This window comes from Nymphalis io, chromosome 18, assembly GCF_905147045.1.
Source record: "Nymphalis io chromosome 18, ilAglIoxx1.1, whole genome shotgun sequence".
NCBI classification, from domain to species: Eukaryota; Metazoa; Arthropoda; class Insecta; order Lepidoptera; family Nymphalidae; genus Nymphalis; species Nymphalis io.
The window spans coordinates 6,839,793-6,858,131 of NC_065905.1; the positions used below are offsets into that span (position 1 = coordinate 6,839,793).

General features: G+C 32.5%; 4 protein-coding genes across 5 annotated transcripts; 2 read left to right on the top strand and 2 right to left on the bottom strand.

Annotated features, from left to right (window-relative positions):
- Window positions 1–222: 222 nt before the first annotated feature.
- LOC126775212 (eukaryotic translation initiation factor 3 subunit C) lies at window positions 223–5,095 on the bottom strand. The gene is made up of 7 exons (XM_050496997.1): window positions 4,949–5,095; window positions 4,694–4,811; window positions 3,780–4,197; window positions 3,280–3,659; window positions 1,822–3,105; window positions 1,451–1,744; window positions 223–1,267 (listed from the first exon to the last, which is right to left on the bottom strand). Exons 2-7 carry the CDS (start codon window positions 4,784–4,786, stop codon window positions 1,097–1,099), a joined length of 2,640 nt encoding a protein of 879 aa, XP_050352954.1. The 5' UTR covers window positions 4,787–4,811; window positions 4,949–5,095; the 3' UTR covers window positions 223–1,096.
- Window positions 5,096–5,391: 296 nt separating this feature from the next.
- LOC126775225 (gastrula zinc finger protein XlCGF57.1-like) lies at window positions 5,392–6,994 on the top strand. Its single transcript, XM_050497020.1, has 2 exons — window positions 5,392–5,780; window positions 5,853–6,994. Exons 1-2 carry the CDS (start codon window positions 5,610–5,612, stop codon window positions 6,885–6,887), a joined length of 1,206 nt encoding a protein of 401 aa, XP_050352977.1. The 5' UTR covers window positions 5,392–5,609; the 3' UTR covers window positions 6,888–6,994.
- Window positions 6,995–7,176: 182 nt separating this feature from the next.
- On the bottom strand, window positions 7,177–8,766 carry LOC126775232 (synaptosomal-associated protein 29). Its single transcript, XM_050497027.1, has one exon. The coding sequence runs from the start codon at window positions 8,549–8,551 to the stop codon at window positions 7,754–7,756; it is 798 nt and encodes a 265-aa protein (XP_050352984.1). The 5' UTR covers window positions 8,552–8,766; the 3' UTR covers window positions 7,177–7,753.
- A 2,603-nt stretch (window positions 8,767–11,369) lies between these two features.
- Window positions 11,370–13,212, top strand: LOC126775236 (uncharacterized). Of its 2 annotated transcripts, none has more exons than XM_050497032.1 (2): window positions 11,370–11,409; window positions 12,694–13,212. In XM_050497032.1, the coding sequence occupies exons 1-2, from the start codon at window positions 11,392–11,394 to the stop codon at window positions 13,183–13,185; spliced, it is 510 nt and encodes a 169-aa protein (XP_050352989.1). In that variant the 5' UTR covers window positions 11,370–11,391; the 3' UTR covers window positions 13,186–13,212. The 2 variants fall into 2 exon arrangements, 1 of the variants encoding a protein (XP_050352989.1); XR_007669867.1 differs by lacking the exon at window positions 11,370–11,409 and adding an exon at window positions 11,599–11,665.
- Window positions 13,213–18,339: the final 5,127 nt, after the last annotated feature.

Genomic DNA, 18,339 nt, shown 5'->3' on the forward strand with positions numbered 1-18,339 from the left:
TGTTAGTATATGTACGACCTAATAGTATGTAGGTCTGCGAATGAATTACGAAATAAATTCCATTTATAATTAGTTTAGCAACTATATAGATAATCGTCGTATCTATATCTACAACAGAACGAATCGTGAAGCAAACGGACGAAGTTGGGTACGAGTTCGGGTAGGTTTAAATATTACTAAACTCTCGTATCTTCTTTTGATACAACATAAATAAAAAAAGGATTTTCTGATACATAATTTTATACTATACATATTTTTTTAATACATTATCATGTTTCATTACGAACAAGTACAACTTTTGATACACATTTTACTTTTATAGCGCTCTTCCGTTCTGCAAGGTTGTATTGTAATGCAATAACATTTTGCTATAATAATCCACATCAAAAACTCGAGCTTTATTATATATTTAGTTTCGCCCAGTGGTCAAATTTGAAAATAATAATTATTGAAATTTGAGGAAATCATATGAATTTGCTTGTGTCAATATTTTTTTTCCACTCTCATTTATTTTAATAACACAACTCGTCCATGAATAAATGGATAACAAACCAAAAAATAAATAAGAAAATCGGTTGCAAGACGAGAAATATATGCCTATTTATATATAGACAATTTGATAAAAATGTCATAACACTTTATCAAACAAGCAGCCCGGAAGAGCGCTTTACTCCTTTGTAAAAAAAAAATGTTATAAGAACTTTTTTCTTGGATTCCTTACAATCATGCAACATACAATGCATAAAATAAAAGCAAGATGGGCGGGAGAAACATAAGAAAGCGTTTACGGAAACATAAGCGGCAGGTGCAATATTCATTTTAGGAACTACATTAGATATTTCCTTTATTATTTTACTATTTTTTATTATGTCACAGTTTGTTTCGAAATCAATAGTAGTGCATGTATTTTGTATTTTTTCTACTATACTGGATTCGATGAAATACCCACGCTGACAATTTTTTTTATTTTGTTTCGGGTGCGAGCAGCCCGTGTCGTTCATTTGGCTTTTCTTATAATAAATAGAATCAGGTAGGCGTTTTTTCCCTCTTATGTTCCAGCAGCCGTTGGTGATGTAAGGAGTTCCGTGCATAAAAATTAGTCTTCGTGTCCGCGTTCGTCGTCGCGGCGACGGTTGCGCTGACGACGCCCCCATCCTTCGCGTGGTCGCTCGCGCTGCCGCCCCTCCCCCCGTGGCGCACCACCTCGTTGGAAGAACGACCCCTGTTTCTCGAATATACGCTCGTTTGAGTCGACCAGATTACCCACCTGTGTGAAGAAGTATGAAAAAAAAAAATATTACAACATTGATTTATTAATTTCTCGGAAACATTTATTTAACAGAACTTTGTTTAATCTTCTTAAATTAAGAAAAAAATGCCCATATCACAAAGTGCAATAACAAATTTAAATATATAAAAGTAATATATCAGCGATTTTTAAGTAACTAACCTTATCTGCAAGCTGTAATGCTAGAGCTTGCATCCTTGTTGGTTCAGAGCGATGTAAAATAGCACATTCACTTGGATCATCTAATGAAGCCAATAACTCTTCATTAATAATCATCTTAGACACAAGAGAGTGTACTCTCTGTCTTGGCATCTCAAACATGTCTGCCAGCGAACGTAGCGACAGGGATGCATAAACATGCGCATATGTAAAGAGGTAAGTGCGAAGTGATTCCTCCCGAATAAGACGTCCCAACATTGCACGTACGTTGTCAGCGCCAACCATAAGATCCCATACCTAAAATCAATCAATAACTTTTATACAACACCTAAGCTCTCAAAAGGAGAACATATTCATTTTGATAAAATTATTACCTTGGCGTTCATCTTCTCGTTAACAATGAAATTAAGACAAGCTCGCCAATCACCGCGCCGCATAGCTCTAGCGGCTGCCACGGCGTGTTCACGCATAGATTCTGGTGGTCCAACTAGAGCTTGACGTTCACTAGCACGCAGGTTTTGGTAGAAAGTTTTACTGATCATGCGACGTCTAGCGTCAAATTCATGAGCTGCCATGTATGGGATCTCAATTAACATAGCAGATACCAAGTACACGCATTCAAGTAACTCAAGGTTGATATGCATGTGGAATGGCATTTGACGTTGTTTTTCAATTTTTTCTTGTTCCTTTGAACGTTCGTGCTGACGCTGCGGTAGCAAACCTTGTGCAAGTAACTCTTTAGGTTTTCCGGTCATCATGAGCTCGGCTAGACAGCCATGAGCTTCCTTAACATTACCACGACGGAATGCACATAGACCCAGATTAGCCATCGTACGGTTATACAATATCTGTGTGCTTGGATCCGAGTGTTGAACATTCTCTTGGAGATGAGACATGAGTAGGAGGTCCCTTGCCTGGAACCAGTTATCATGCAGTGCGTGATGGTATATATGCGATAGAATGGCACGTGTTCTCAAACGATCGCTGTCGTCATTTGCGTAAATATATTTGCAAAAGCGTTCCATCTTTTTAATAGTAGTTTCTTCACCCGGTTGAATGTCCTTTTTCATAGCACGTGTATCAAATTTGTAATAGAGATGATCGATTTTACGAAGATAAGCACGACAAATTTCTTGAGGTGTTCCGTCACGCTCCACGACTTGACAAACGCGGTCAATAAGTGCTGAAACTCGCACTTCATCTTTTAATCTTTCCACATATTCATTTGAATGAGGATCACATTCTTTCAATAGCTTAGTGAACTCATCATCTAAACGTTCTAAGGCTGTAAGTAAACAACCACGTACTTTAAATGGCGCAGTGACAAGTTGTTCATTGTCTTCAGTAATAGTTTCACTAAGCATCATATCTTCGTGAGAAAGCAAAAGGGTAACCATCTGATCCACATTTTCAACAAGTCTTGACCAATATTCGGGTTTCATTGCATCTGACACTTTAGGATTGTAATCAAATAGTGCTGCAACAGTTGCAGCTCGCAATTTAAGTTGTAGAGCATCTCCGAGATTATGCTGTTGCGCGACGGTACGCAGTTCATGAAGAAGTTCTAATTGAGCGCGACGATCAGTTCTCTTGCGACCACGTGCAGCACTAATTTCACCTAATTTTTTAACCACAAGAGCTGCGTCAATATCACTATCCTGCATTGGAATAAAAAAAATTGTAATTGTCATTAACTTAACTGAAACTTATTGTGCAATCCTATTTTGGTTTTGGTTATGAGTGATATGATATGCAATGTAATAAGTTTTGTACGTAAAATTTTGGTTTACCCCTAATTAATAAATAAATAATTCATAAAATCAAAATATTACCTTTGCAAACATCTTAGGCTTATCAGATGTGGCGGCACCTTTTCTTACAGTCTCCCATTCACCTCCATCATCAGCTTGATCCTTCTTACTAATTTTACCAGCTCGATCACGCCTCTCACGCCTAACTCGACGTCTATCCCTGTCTTCATCGTCTTCCCTTTCAGTAGCACGTTTCAAAAATCTTTCTCTTAAGGTGGTAGCACCACGTGTCTCATCATCAGAGCTTGAGCTTGAATCAGATGAACTAGAACCCCAGTCCATAGAATCAGAAGATTCATCATCTTGAGGTGGGGGCCTACGAGGAGCCTCAGGAGAGCGGGCAATTCTTGGTTTTTCTTTTACTTTATCTTCATCGTCTGATTCATCCGAGGATGAGGTATCTTAAGTAAAAAAACCAAACATATTAGATTAGTAATAATTACTACATAAAAAATTAATTAATAATTTAATATAATAATAACCCTTTACTTATATATTTAACTGCCTATCGTAATTCTTACCTTTACGCTCATCATCATCATCTGGCAAATCTGGATTTTCCCTAAATTTAGAAATTTCAGCATCAAAGTCTTTAGTGTACTTTCTCAACTTTTGTCTCAAGGAAGTTAGTGCCTTGCTGTTTCCTTTAGATAGTGCCTTTCTAGCATCCCTATCATTCCAAGCCCCAGTGACCCAATCATCTAACTCAGTTAATGCTCTAATAAAGAATCTAGGAGCAATTCCATTCTCTTCTTTTAGAACTACAGGTGCTGCTCTAGTATAAGCCCTCTGAAGTTCTTCAAACGAAGCTAGAGCTGACGAGTAGTCTTTAATCTTACGATGGTTGCGAAGTGTATGTATTATGGCTTCAAGCTCCTCATATCGCTTTTCTTTCATGGACCGTACAACACGCTTTGTTTCTTCTTCATCATCACTGAACTGAATAATAAAAATGGTTTTCAGCAATATATTTTTACAATATTCTTTAAACATTCTCTTGTACTGTAATTTTTAGTTAGTGTTTTATATTTGAATGCTACTGGAATAGGCCATTTTGTTTCTATGCAATCTCATAATGAATTTTGTATATGATAAATATAAGATTTATTTACTATACTGAACAATTTAATTTTTATTTTAAATACTTTTTGTTTTAATAAAGAAAAAAAAACAAGTATAAAGGTATTCTGAAATTTTGGTTAATATTATGCAATGTACTACTTCAACAATATATAACGGACTTAGAAATTCAATTATTAGGCCTTCTAATTATGATATTAATTTACAAAAAATACCTAGTATATTTAAATTTAACTTGTGCCATATTGTTGGTATGGCTGGTTATGGTATTCCAGTACCATATGAAATACTAGCAAACGATAGTTAAGCAAGCAAATGGAGTTTCATATTAATTTGACAAATGCTTTAAGATTACCGTATACACCGGTGCTGGCGCTCGTACTATCACCTCCTCTTCAGATGAGCTTTCAGACTCGGAGTCTGTACCAGTAGCGAAGAACCGACTCATGATTGTTAGTGTAATAAATGTTTACCTGAAATGAAATCTTTGATTTTGAAAATAATTAAGTAAATCAAAACTATTCAATCAATTGGAATATGTAAAATAATGTGTTAACCACTTTCAAGTTTAGGTTATAATATTATATTTAAGCCTATTAAATATTTTTACCTAGTATAATTTATTATTCTGTTATATATTTTAAGCACCAACAACAAGAAAGAATTCCATTAATATGGAAATAATTAAGATTTAAAGAACAACTTTTCACCCACGACGCATTCAACACGTCAAAAAGGTGTGAGAAAGTTGCCAGTTTGCGACTTGCTAACAGCTAACGCCAAGTCAAAAGATTATACAGATATTGAACTTGAGCTGTATCATTTTTATCATGCTCAATATATGATACCTAATGAATATTATTTTTTAAACAGCCTACCTTTGTTTCTTTTAAATTCTGGTCCGAGGCAGCCTGAGACAACATTTGTATAGCTGCCACACTTTTGCTGATAAAATTCCACAGTTATCGAATAAATCGTTAAGAAATAGAGTGATGTGTGTAATATAATCTATGGTTAGAAATGTCAAGCAAATAAGCAAAACCGCATAAGTTTTCACTTTTTAATTTCAAATGATATATTTCACATGTACAAATATAAAATTAAGGGGTTTTCATAAAAAATAAGTGATTATTACATTTCCTATATAAGTACTAATTAATCTATGATTAAAGTGAATTAAAGATGGAAATTATTTAAAATTAAGTAAGAATGCGAAGGAGTGCGTGTTATATTAAGTTTTTATTGAATATAACATTAAAATAAAAAATAACATGGAGTTCACAAGTTTAATTTTACGTCTTACAAAAAACATATGTCGAACTTGCTTAGGAGAACTTGATGCTAATGATCCCACAATGTTTATGAATATTCAAGATTTGATTGAACACGAAATGAATAAAATTAAACTAATTGATATATTGGTTTTTTTAAATTGTTTGGAAGTATGTAATATTATTAAAAATATTTTTTAAATTATTTCTAATTTATATTCCTAAACCTTTATGTTGTTTCAGAATAATGATGAAGAAAACTGGCCTCAAGGAATGTGTGCATCATGTGTATCTACTGCTTTACTTGCTTATAATTTTAAGATAAATTGTTTGAAAGCCAATGTAACTCTCTCTCAAATATTTACAGTCCGATCATCCTCAAATCATATGCCGCGATCTGATATTGATTCCATAGATATAAATGTTGTTTACCAGGACCATGAATATGATGTACCTCTTTTTAGTCATCATGCTTCAATTGATTTTGAGCCAGAAGTATCTGAAAGTAAGGAACTTACACCTTTGCCTCCGGTTACTGAAATTGCATCAACGGAAAGACTTCCTTTAAAAGAAGGGGATAAGAGATATACATGTAGTTTTTGTTCTAAATCTTTTACAAGAATACATAACTTGAGATATCACATGGCTAAGCACAATGATTTTCGAAGATTTCTCTGCCCAAAATGTGGCAAAAGTTTTCACACTTCTAGTGGACTGAGGCAACACTTATTATCTCATATTGATATTAACCAATTCAAGTGTGGTTTTTGTAATAAAACTTATAAGTCTAGACAATCCTTGAAAGAGCACTTTCGTGTAGCACATTCTAGTAATAGGAAGTTGTTTGCATGTGTTACATGTGGTAAGAGGTTTACAGCAAAGTCAACTTTAATGATGCATATCAAAAGTCATAAAGGTTTAAAAGAATATTCTTGTACAGATTGTTCAAAGTCATACACAAGAGCATCTTATTTGCGAGCTCATAGACTGACTCATTTAGGTCAAGAGAAGCCAAAGCCATTTGTTTGCATGTATAAAGACTGTAATAGAAACTTTGCTACCAAACATTCATTAGTAGTACACGTAGCTCATTCTCACACGGCAGATAGACCACATAAATGTGATATATGTTTCAAAGGATTTGCCACTGCTTCAGGTTTAAAGGTCCATAAGGAATCTCACGCAGACACAAAAGTTTCGTGCAGTGTCTGTAATAAAAAACTATCAAATAAAAGAGTTTTACAAAAGCACATGAAGGTACATGATACAAAAAATTAAATTGCTTCTAAAAATGTAGACAGATTTTGTTAGATGTAAAATGCTCTCAAGCCAGAGGATTTTTTTTAAATGTTGTAACATTTAATTTCCGTAATAAATATAAAACTAGCTAATAATTTTTATTTATCCTTTTAAGTCATTCAACTGTTTCATTTAAAAGGTACTACATATTCAAAGATCAATTAATAACTTGTCAACTATTTGCAAAAAAATTAGATTTTGACATAATTTGTTTTAATATAGGTGGTATCAAATAAAAAATACTTATAATAAGAAATTTATTACAAATTTACACCTTTATAAGCATGGAGTTTATTATACATAAAAAAAAAGAAAAAAAAGGAATGCTATGACAATTATCAATATAACATAACATTTCAAATAAAACTTGGGAGAAACAAAATTAAAATTTCAAGGTTGAATTTAAGTGCATAATATAATTTTTAGATACATGAGCTCTTTTTGATTTGTGGATATTTCCTACTTGTTTTCCAATGAACAATGGTTACAAACTTATCCATAAATACTTTATGCCGTTATATTTTATTTACAAATTGAGTTTTTTGCAGTAATATTGTATTTGATAAGCTGACGCATGTTAATGGAATTAATTTACAAGATAACAAACCCAGACTGTTTGACATTGACACTATTTTAATACCATTGTTTTCCTTTTTATTAATTAGAACTATGCTTGTATTATATAACATATACATATCTATGTAGTCTCCCACTATATAAATAAATGAAGTGTAATTAATTTAAATATTATATATATTTTTTTATCATTAACATAATCAATGTATTTTTATAATTAGTAGGACATTTATGTTCCTATAAAAGGTTTACAATATGGTAGATTCTAATTATTGTCCTAAAAGTTTGTTCATTTGCTTATTTTGATGACCAATTTTTATATCTGCAACATCGGCTTTATCATGTATTTCATCTATAAGATGATTCTGTTGTTCAATTTCCTCTCCAAGAGCCATGCCCAGACCCTTTAATCTTGAGATGTGAGTAACCATCTCATCTAGGTTAGCATCTAGCATTTTATTTATGCGCTGAGTATCTGATATTGGTTCAGCGGCTACTTGCTGGTTAAGTCCTCTAAGGCGAGTTGATGGGTGATTAGTAAAATTATCAGTTTCACTAGCACTCATGCTGTATAAGGTATCATCTACTCTGCTACTATTTCCTGCTTTTGAACTACAGGAACTGGGAGATGCCTGACTCTTACTAGGCGTTTGGTCAGATTTACCTGACAAATAGTTCTTAAACCCATAAAAAACTGATTTAATACCGTTTAGGTGTTTTTGACTATAGCTCAAATTGGTGTTAATTTCGTCAAGTCTTCTATTAGTGTTTTGGAGTTGTTCGCGTTGACGAGCTAGTTCTTCAGCAGTTGCAATTCCAATTTGCTCAGATTCCCGCAACAAACCTATACTTCTAACTGAAGAATCAAGTGTACGCTGTTCGATCTCTTTCTGTTTCTCTAACATAGTTTGTCTTTGCCTTTCTAAATCAGCAATATAAGGTGAAGGTGATGGTTTGGGTTGTGGCGGTGGAATTCTTTGTCTATAACTGTTAACAAAAGTATCGTCGTCTACGTCGTCATCCGCAAATAGATTTGTCGTGTTACTGAGGTACCTGTGGCCTGCCATTATTAAATATCTCTTAGTCTCTTCGCAACTGATCTTAGTAAACAAATACTAGGAATAATTATAATTTAACATCACAAAGTACAAATATAAATATCTTGTAAAATTTATATGCCCGAATGGTAATATTTCACTACACAAAGGGTATGTAATCACTATTTGCCTTGTTTTTAGTTGTAATAATCATAAATTCCACATTAAAACGTAGTTGTTCTATTCTCTTTGGTCAACAGATTACTAATAAAATGTAATGTAAAAGTCAAAAATTTTGTTAACGCAACCACCATAGAGAGCGCGCTCAAGTCTTGAAAGCGTACGATACACGTGTGCAAGTTATCGCGTCAATCTCCGAAAATGAAATGCTACTCAGGAACAAATGATGAATCAGGATGAGCATTGTAAAGATATAAAAATTAAACATTGAAGAAACCATTTGCATGAAACATGAGTTAAAAGGGGTCAAGGAAAATTTGGCAGAAAGGATTAGAGTGCTAGAACTGTTTGATCAGGTTTGCTAGTTCTTGGAATGCTTTTTAGGACGAACACTGGTGGTAGAGTTTTTACTGGTGGTAGAGCTTTATGCAAGCTCGTCTGGGTAGGTACCACCCACTCATCTGATATCCTACCGCAAAACAGCAGTACTTGGTATTGTTGTGTTCCGGTTTGAAGGGTGAGTGAGCCAGTGTAATTACAGGCACAAGGGACATAACATATTTTTTGGTTGGTTGCGCATTGGTGATGTAAGCGATGGTTAACATTTCTTACAATGCCAATGTCTATGGGCGTTGGTGACCACTTACCATCAGGTGGCCCATATGCTCGTCCGCCTTCCTATTCTATAAAAAAAAAACACTTATATGAAGTGTTCGGAATATGTTTTGACATAAAAAGTACTAAAAATTGTCTATGGTCTCATCTTGATATCTTTCATATATGTATACCCTGTTCCAATCGCAGAAAGAGTAAAGGAAAATAAACCTTTGATTTTCAAATGCGTCTTTTTCTAATTCTTCTGTTGTACCATGCACTACAAACATTTCTTGATTATTTTTTTTTATAATATAACACTATTCCACTTAAATAGTTATAGCCACATTAATTTAACTTTCAAAGTTCCGATTACAACTTCGCGGACATTAAAAACGCCATGTTTTCGCGAATCCATAGTGAATATCATAGATTATTCAAGATCTCGACCAATGATATCGCATCAATTCGGTGTCAAAGTTGTTTATTTGGGCTTATTCCTCTTGTGGTTGGATTAGGCTAGAGTACAGTTCGCTTCAAAGCTGCGTGTGAGCAAGGTCTATGTCAGTCAACTCAGTGACAAAGACCAATTATATTACAAAAACATCTTTAATTGACGAAAAAAATCATCTTTAACTTTAATAAAATAAGAATTTTGATATAAATATAGACTAGTTAATAGCATTATAATGTAAATTTTAATCCTTAAATCAAAAGTAAAAAAAAGATAACTATCCTGCAAATACAAATAAAATTACATTAAATTAAAAATTTCAATTTTTAGATATGCAAGACTCGGACGGCTGTATTCTGTTGGACCGCACACTCTCTGTCTGACGAAACGGTTAGCCAACAGGCGAAAAATGAACTTTTTTATGGACTTTCAAAGGCACTGCATAGAATCCTAGTTCCCGACGTAATTATCGTTTAAGAAATAATCCTAGGGCCGTGGACGCGTGAGTCCTATTCAGACAGCCTTGGGGAGAGCTGAGATGGCCACGCGCTGCCGTACCCTAGTAGGCGAGGAATGCGAAACGAGTGAGCGGGAGTATGAAATAACCCTCCTCCACGCGGTGCGGAGCCACATTTAAAAAAGAATAATGTAGAAAGAAGAGGAAAAGGAAAAATTCAAATTTGTAAGTGCCAAGGTAATTACGAGAACTGATGTGTAGACATGTGAGCTCATGTACCGACCTCACGCACTCGATAATGCACTTATAATTATAAATGCAAAGGCGGCCTCATATCACTTAAGTGATCTCTTCCACGCAACCTCTATAAAAAGAAATATAATTTGTTTTTTAGTCAGGAAAATTAATCAGCCGCAGTGTGAAATCAACTCAATAACTTAATTAATTATTTCGTTAGGTGCCCTATCTTATGTTTGTATAAGACGACAACGTTGGATCTTTAATGTTTATTAAGTGCCGATACGATACTATGATTTTCATTGCTTTGAAGAAATCTAATAAACTGGGTGCGACCCGTGATTCCACACGGTGGTCCATACGACTAACTTCCCAGAGGTTAGGAAAAACCTAAATCAAACTATTTTTACTAAAAAAATTAAACTATTTTTACTAAAAAACAGTTAGACCTGAATTTGCTGTTTTTTTTTCAGTTTTTAATTGTAATTACGCGTCGAATGAGCCAGTCCCATGAAAATATCATTTTTGGTTTTGTAAGATAATGGAAGCGAAAGATAATTTCGAAATATATAAGATGGATTTGGATTCTGATGATCTTAAAACGTGGAAATATACAAAAATTTGGAATTCACAAAATGGGCCCCATTACATCGAGTTCCTCTAGGAAGTTAACAAAGTACTTAACTTTGAGATTAGGCAAAGTCAGGCGTCCGAAGTATTGTGTTGATCAATTACTTCAAAAATTGTGAACTATTATACATTATTATTCAAATTCAAAACGAACAAGGATCGGTAATCTAGTTTAAAGTAAATCAAGCAATTACTGACACGAAGAATAATTAAGTGTATGAGAATTTATTTATTTTAAACGCTATCGCGTTTAAAATAAATAAATTCTTGAACTCTAGTTGCATTACTGTTTTAGCTCTTATATCGATAACAGTAGTCATGAAGTTAGTATTTTTGGTAAGTGGTTTTAAATTATTTGTATATCAATATATTAAAATCCACCCAAGGGTGTTAATATCATTAATGACAGTTATTTCTGAAACATCATTTTAATTGCATCATTTTACTAAAATATGTTTGTATTTTTTATAATTCATAACCTAATAAACTACTAGGTTGGTTATCTGTGGTAAGGATCGGTAAACTGTTTGTGTATAATTATTATATATGCCCTATAAGTTTTGTTTTCACTTACCTACCTCATTTTTTATAGGTAATTAGTAATGTTTAGTTTACAAGGGCAAATATTGTTTATAAATTGTTTATGTGTTTATTTTTGAAGTCAAAACTTCTTTATGCGCGTTGCTCTGGTTTATCGTAGGGGGGATAGACTCGTGGCTCGATGTCGCGTCACCGACATGCTAATGTTAATATAATGAAATATAATGAATTTTGGAAATTAATGAAGATAATATAATGATTGAAATTTATGTAAATATTACCGGTATATACAAGTACTATAAGTGTATTTTAACTATTATTGATTAAAATTAAGCTGTATTAATGTAGTAAGCCGAGATGGCCCTGTGGTAAGAACGCGTGAATCTTAACCGATGATCGTGGGTTCAAACCCAGGCAAGCACCACAGAATTTTCATGTGCTTAATTTGTGATTATAATTCATCTCGTGCTTTACGGCGAAGGAAAACATCGTGAGGAAACCTGCATGTGTCTAATTTCACTGAAATTCTGCCACATGTGAATTCTACCAACCCGCATTGGAGCAGCGTGGTGGAATAAGCTCCAAACCTTCTCCTCAAAAAGAGGAGAGGAGGCCTTTAGCCCAGCAGTGGGATATTCACAGGCTGTTACGGATTACGGAAGCTGTATTAGCATTTTGTACCGAGTTTGTTTGAATTTGTGTGTATTTTGATGAATAAAAAGCTATATAATAAAAAGGGATAGATTTATAACTTGGAGTGCCAATAAATTTGGAAATTAGTTAAATATATTTAACAGTTTCAAGTTTTCACTTCTATCGGCAATCCTTACGACTGCCTGTTTTTTTTATAAAGAATAATAGAAATTTTCGATTTAAAGGAACTTTTAATATTTCTTTTTACCTCTCTAAATTACTGTGAAGCTTGTGTTAGGAGTAGGGACAACAACATTCGAAGGGGTCAGGATTGATCCTGCGACTTTCACATTGCTAGACAGCTCGTAAACCATTGCGCTATTGCCGCTTTTAAATGACATGTTCTGAGTAATTAGTGAAAATGTATATATTCACTTGATTTTTCAGACTCTTTTTAGCCTGATCCTGTTGGTTTACGCAGACAACGAAGTCATCGTAGATCCTTCCATCGGCGTAGATCAATTAACCGCAAATAGCCTTTATGAAACAATATTTGCCGACTTTTACAAACCTCAGAAGGCACAAACATCAAGCAAAAAAAGCTCTAAAAATAGAAACACTTCGAACTTCAAAAACCAGGGTTTACAAGCCCGTGGTATCAGTTATGGCTCCGATAATAAAAATAAGCAATTAAATAACAATGACAAGAATATGAAATTTGTTTCTGATGGTCATTTTAATTATTTACAATCCATGGGTGGTTACAAGGCTGAGTATGACAGCAGATTAATAGGTCGGAAAGGAATAGGTTTTGATAAAAGAACAGCGACTACTTATGGATTTAGAGCACCGATTACCGCCAAGCAGCTAGAGGTGGTTGGACAGAAATATCAAAAGAAAGATTATAATGAAGACAAGCTGTATCCCTTACTAATTTAATTGATGCAAATAAAAAATATATAATTATTTAGTTTAATTTAAGTTATTAGTCACATTAAAAACTTTTCATCTTAATGTCTTTAACATTATTCATCTACATTATATAAAGTTATTTGAAAAAAAACCTGAACCAAATTTGATGATGATGGAAATAAAATGATCAGAGCTTCATTCCGCTTCTATTGCACTTGGTTTAAAGTTGATAACAACAATGGGCCTTAAGTTGTGCGAAATAAAAAAAAAATTGTTAAACATAATTATGCATTCATATACGCCTATATACATACTACTTAAAATCAGTAACAAAGACTACAGCTTTGTTAAAATTGGACAATACCTACCAATGAGAAGGAGAGTAAGAAATCGTCATTTATATCCTTTGAAAGTAAGCTGCTTCTAAATCAGATTGAAACAATGAAATATTAAAATTTGACAAATTTGTTATAGTTTTTATGAATATTTATTGAAAAGTCTTCAACATTATTGGTTATTTTCAAAAAAACGTACAGTTACCTATTGTAAGTTTTTGTATTGCTATAATAACTATATATAATATAAATCAATATATGAATCAAATCGACTGTACAGAAAACGTAGAAATTTCTTGATTATTATCGCCTCAAAGTTCATTATCAGAATTTTTTTTTATAGGATTAAAATTGTTTTGAAGTTAAAGACAAGTACAAAAACATATTGAAATTACCGAAACGTCGATGAACATATCACGTTACGTTATCATATCGGTTTACTTTCCAGAAGAACAAGTTCGGTATTTAGACTATATAATTATTTCTTCTACTAGTACATTATATTTTTAAAGGCAAAGAGAACGACAAAATACTGTCGAATATAAAACCATTCTTGTCAAAGAAATGTCAGCAAATCTAACGAGACAAATATTCATATTTAAAATATACTTTCATTAAAATATATTTAATTTGAATGATTGAGGAGCCAACGTTCTTATAGACAAATTTTCCAATAGTAATTGGTACAAAAATAATGAGTCATTCATTACTCAAAAAATAATATAGTAATTGATACATTCAAGAAAACCTTATTAATTATCACTTAATGAACGTCATCATTTAATCACACATCATTATAATAGAGTAACCATATTTTAAATAAGAAAAGTATATTTTATAGGAAATTTTATTGCAGCTATCCAGTTTTACGATAGAACTTTGACTTATGAGGCAATGTTACTTAAATTATTTACTGCACTGTCAACCTTGATCCTATTAATAATACTCAATAATGAAAAGCTTACTAAGACAGGCCAATGAGTCAATCGCATAGACCTTTACTGAAGCCACTATATAATTAAAACGGTTAATTATGGTCATAATACACCATTTTATAATATAAATAAAACTGAGTATGAAAATGTTTTTAAAAACTAGCTTGTTTTGATACGAAAATTACTCTGAAAACAGCTACAGGGCATTGTATGATGGTTTTAGCTTTAATTTGATAAATTCAAAGCAAATATGTCTTAAAAAGTTCTGTTTTTTATCCAACAAAATCCATAAAATATATCTGACAGTTACCGCAAACCGTTTAAATGGAAAAAATGATCTACCCAATTAAATAACAATTAAAAATATCGTCAGAGTGCGTTGCGTGTGGTTTTCCCTTGGTAATAATGTTCCATATTGTTAATTAAAACATGCTACAACATGTAGGCTTTATAAGAAGTATTTTGGGTGATGTAATGTTTGAATATTAAAAGAATGAGTGTTTAAATATTCTTTTATAGTGTAAGCAATACTTTCTGCATTCAAATATCATCATGGTTGCAATAAGACAGGTATTAATAATATAATCATCTTATAAGTTAAGATTGTTGAACTATTTTATTTATAAACAACGAGGTTCAGATAGATTCATTAGTGTTCTAGTGGATAGCCCCTGTTATGAGGTTCAAGGTTCGAATTCCGGGTCAGACCGATAAATAGTGGCTGAGTTTTTATAACAAGGTGTTCTCAGTAACCGAAAGTTAACAAGTTGGTAGTGTTGCCAACTCGTACTTAGGAAGGCACGTAAAGTTGTTGATCCTGATTTTCATTTACCCCTACTGCTGCGTGATGGGATGCCATAGAGCTATGGGATTGGGGACATTTGGCTAGTCACCAATAAGATGAACACCGTGGTCAAAATCGGCCAATATTATTTTTATGTGCTCAATTGGTAATTGTATTTTCAATATTTTTAGAAGTATATTTTTTTTAGATTTTAATTCTATGCCTATTAATGGCATTGGCAAACGGAAGCTATTACAAACGTATTCATCAAAATGTGGGCGGGTTACGGAAATTGCTTTCTGGGCTGATTCATCCAAAACTGAACTTGAGGAATCACCATCAGCGACACCTAGGCAGATTTCAGGATAGTCATTTAAACTCAAATAAGTTTACACGATCTGATGTTCCGAATGACATTCCGTCAGAAGTATTTGGATATGACTTATTTGATCCCATCAGTTTCAGTGAACAGAGGTTTGATTCTGAATCGCAAGAATTGGGAGACTATTCCGGGAATTCAATGGCAACTCGTAACTATTGTGAGGAAAATCATAAAAACGAAGATTTCAAAAATCCAAGAAGTGAAGAATATGACATAAGTGAAGAATATAACGCTAATTATGTCAATGAACGTATTTATCCAGATAGATTTGAAAGTCACAGAAAACTTAAAGCTTTCTTATGTAGCTCTGTAATAAATAAGCCTGAAGAATTAAATATTGATTTTATAAAAGAAAAGAATAAACAAGAAACTCATAATGAAAAAGAAAATGATGACTTTGCTTACTTTTCGAACATTAATAGTGAGAGCAACATAAGTAATAAATTGAAAACGAATAACGATGCAGAAAAAGTTGTGACTACTTCGCAAACAGACTATAGCGATTATTCGAATGTTAATATTAATAGAAATCCAAAGTTTAGAATTGTTCCTGAAGGTATTGAACAACCTGATGAAGATAAGAATAAAATAATGACACAATACTCACATAATGCGCCAAATGTAATATCTGACCAAGTATTTGATAATTCTGGTAACAATCAAGCGTTAATTGCTTCGAATATTATTCCGAAAGCAGTACCCTCACTGTTACCGTTAAATTACCCCACGTATTTGTCCAATCTTTTTATACCAAATATTAGTCCAGTACAGAATATTCCACCGGCAGTAAATCCCATTAATAATGGTGCACAGTACAGTAAACAGCCAGGAACTACTGTTTCTAATGATAATATGATACCTTTTACCAACATAGCATTGACCAATGTCGACAGTGGCATAACTAACAGTTATACTTTTGTAGCCATTCCCAATAACGGGTACTATAGTACTAATGGCTTAGGTCTATTTAATAGTGCTTTGTATCAAAATCCATATTCAAAACAACAGTCTTACTACGTTATTCAATTAAAAAATGGACAAAATGCTTTACTTCCGTCTAAAAACGTTCAGATGTTTGTAAGAAAACAAAATCTAGAAAAAGGAGATGGTCAAAGTACGATAAAACCTGGTTACGATCAAATAATTGTACCTAGTAACGGTAAAAAACTTTCGACACAAGATAATGCTACAGTTTATGTATCTAATAACGTACAACAAATTACATCTGATGGCCAAAACTTATCACAAGATGAAAAGGTTTTAGGAGGCAATGAGCAAACAATACCAAATAATGTCTTTGTAAATGGAGAAATCGTAGTACCAGTAAATGCTCAAGGCGTACAAAAGGAAGGTCAGAAACCATTGCAATTTAGTAACATAGCAGCTTCAGCGTTGTCTTCGAGTGGTGACAGTAACTCCTTATTGATTTTCAAGGACGAAACTGACCGTTCATCTTTAGATGAAAACAAAAAAGATGAAAACGATAAAATGATATTCATATAATTTTAACTGTTTTTAATTGTTTTATTCATAATTATATATAATTAATTGTCACACGCATATAATCGTCACATTTTTTTTATAATATTTGTTGTGTAATTATACCAATAGAAAATATAAATATTATATCTATACTAATAAATGATGTGTTTTTTTTGTAAGGCCTAAAAAAACTACTATGCCAATGTACATAAAACTTGTATCAGAAGATGCAGCTCGTTTCGTAAAAGAAAAGTTGTAGTATAAAATATTATTGTTATATAAGTGCGTTTCGCAGTTTCACCCACTTTAGACTATTAAAGTTATAGGCGTGAATCTCAATGGAAAGAAATAATCGAATCATATTTTTTAATTTTTTCTAAAAGATTCTTATATTTAGGTAAATAAACACACGTGGAATAAATATGAAATATAAAAGAAAATAAGAACACTTTCTAACCTAACATTTACACATGGGCATTACATATAAAGTCACGTTATTTCGAATAATAATATACTTTTGTTACTGTATAGGTGCGACTCTCAGTACTGTATTATAAGGCTATACGATATGAACTTTGAAGTCATGTCACACGCTACTCGATTTCAATGATTTCCCACGGGAGATGTGCATGCAAACGAACTTCGAAGCCAAACCAAATCATTATTTATTGAATAAAACGTATTGTATAACAAACGAGTGATTGATTATTAAAGTTTTATATTAGATAAATTCATTATAATTTTAAACCATTTGATGATAGCTATCAGGTTTTAAAAGTAGTTAAAAACCGAATGAGCTCTTTAAGCATTATAGTAGATTAAAATTAACATTAAATTTTTTTGAAGGTTGCGAATATGTCGAATTTAATTTACCTTTGTCAAATATTTTAAGATGCGGCTAAATATTTTAATTTTTTTTTATAATCCGACACCTTTTGTTACAAATCGATTGTCAAATATTTTTAGTATATCTGTAATGTAGAACAATTGTAATAAAACATATTTAGGTTAAAATTTTAATTTATTGACTTTGATTTAAAATTGATAATCAACAAAATTCACACATATCGGATGCTGTATATTCTGCAAATACATTTATTTACATCTAATGGATAACTCAATCTATACATAGAATATATACAATTCAATAAAACAAGCTTTGTTTATATAAAATTACACTGCACTAAGTATATGGTACAATAATAAGTAATCAAATTAATAATTTAAAATGTCATTTGCAGAATATTTAACAATTCAATATAT

Coding starts and splice junctions, on each gene's coding strand:
- LOC126775212 (XM_050496997.1), bottom strand. CDS start 4,786: ATGAGTCGGTTCTTCGCTACTGGTACAGACTCCGAGTCTGAAAGCTCA. Junction 3,660..3,779: donor TGATGATGATGAGCGTAAAG/GTAAGAATTACG, acceptor TTTTTACTTAAG/ATACCTCATCCTCGGATGAA. Junction 3,106..3,279: donor AGCCTAAGATGTTTGCAAAG/GTAATATTTTGA, acceptor ATTCCAATGCAG/GATAGTGATATTGACGCAGC.
- LOC126775225 (XM_050497020.1), top strand. CDS start 5,610: ATGGAGTTCACAAGTTTAATTTTACGTCTTACAAAAAACATATGTCGA. Junction 5,781..5,852: donor TTTTTTTAAATTGTTTGGAA/GTATGTAATATT, acceptor ATGTTGTTTCAG/AATAATGATGAAGAAAACTG.
- LOC126775232 (XM_050497027.1), bottom strand. CDS start 8,551: ATGGCAGGCCACAGGTACCTCAGTAACACGACAAATCTATTTGCGGAT.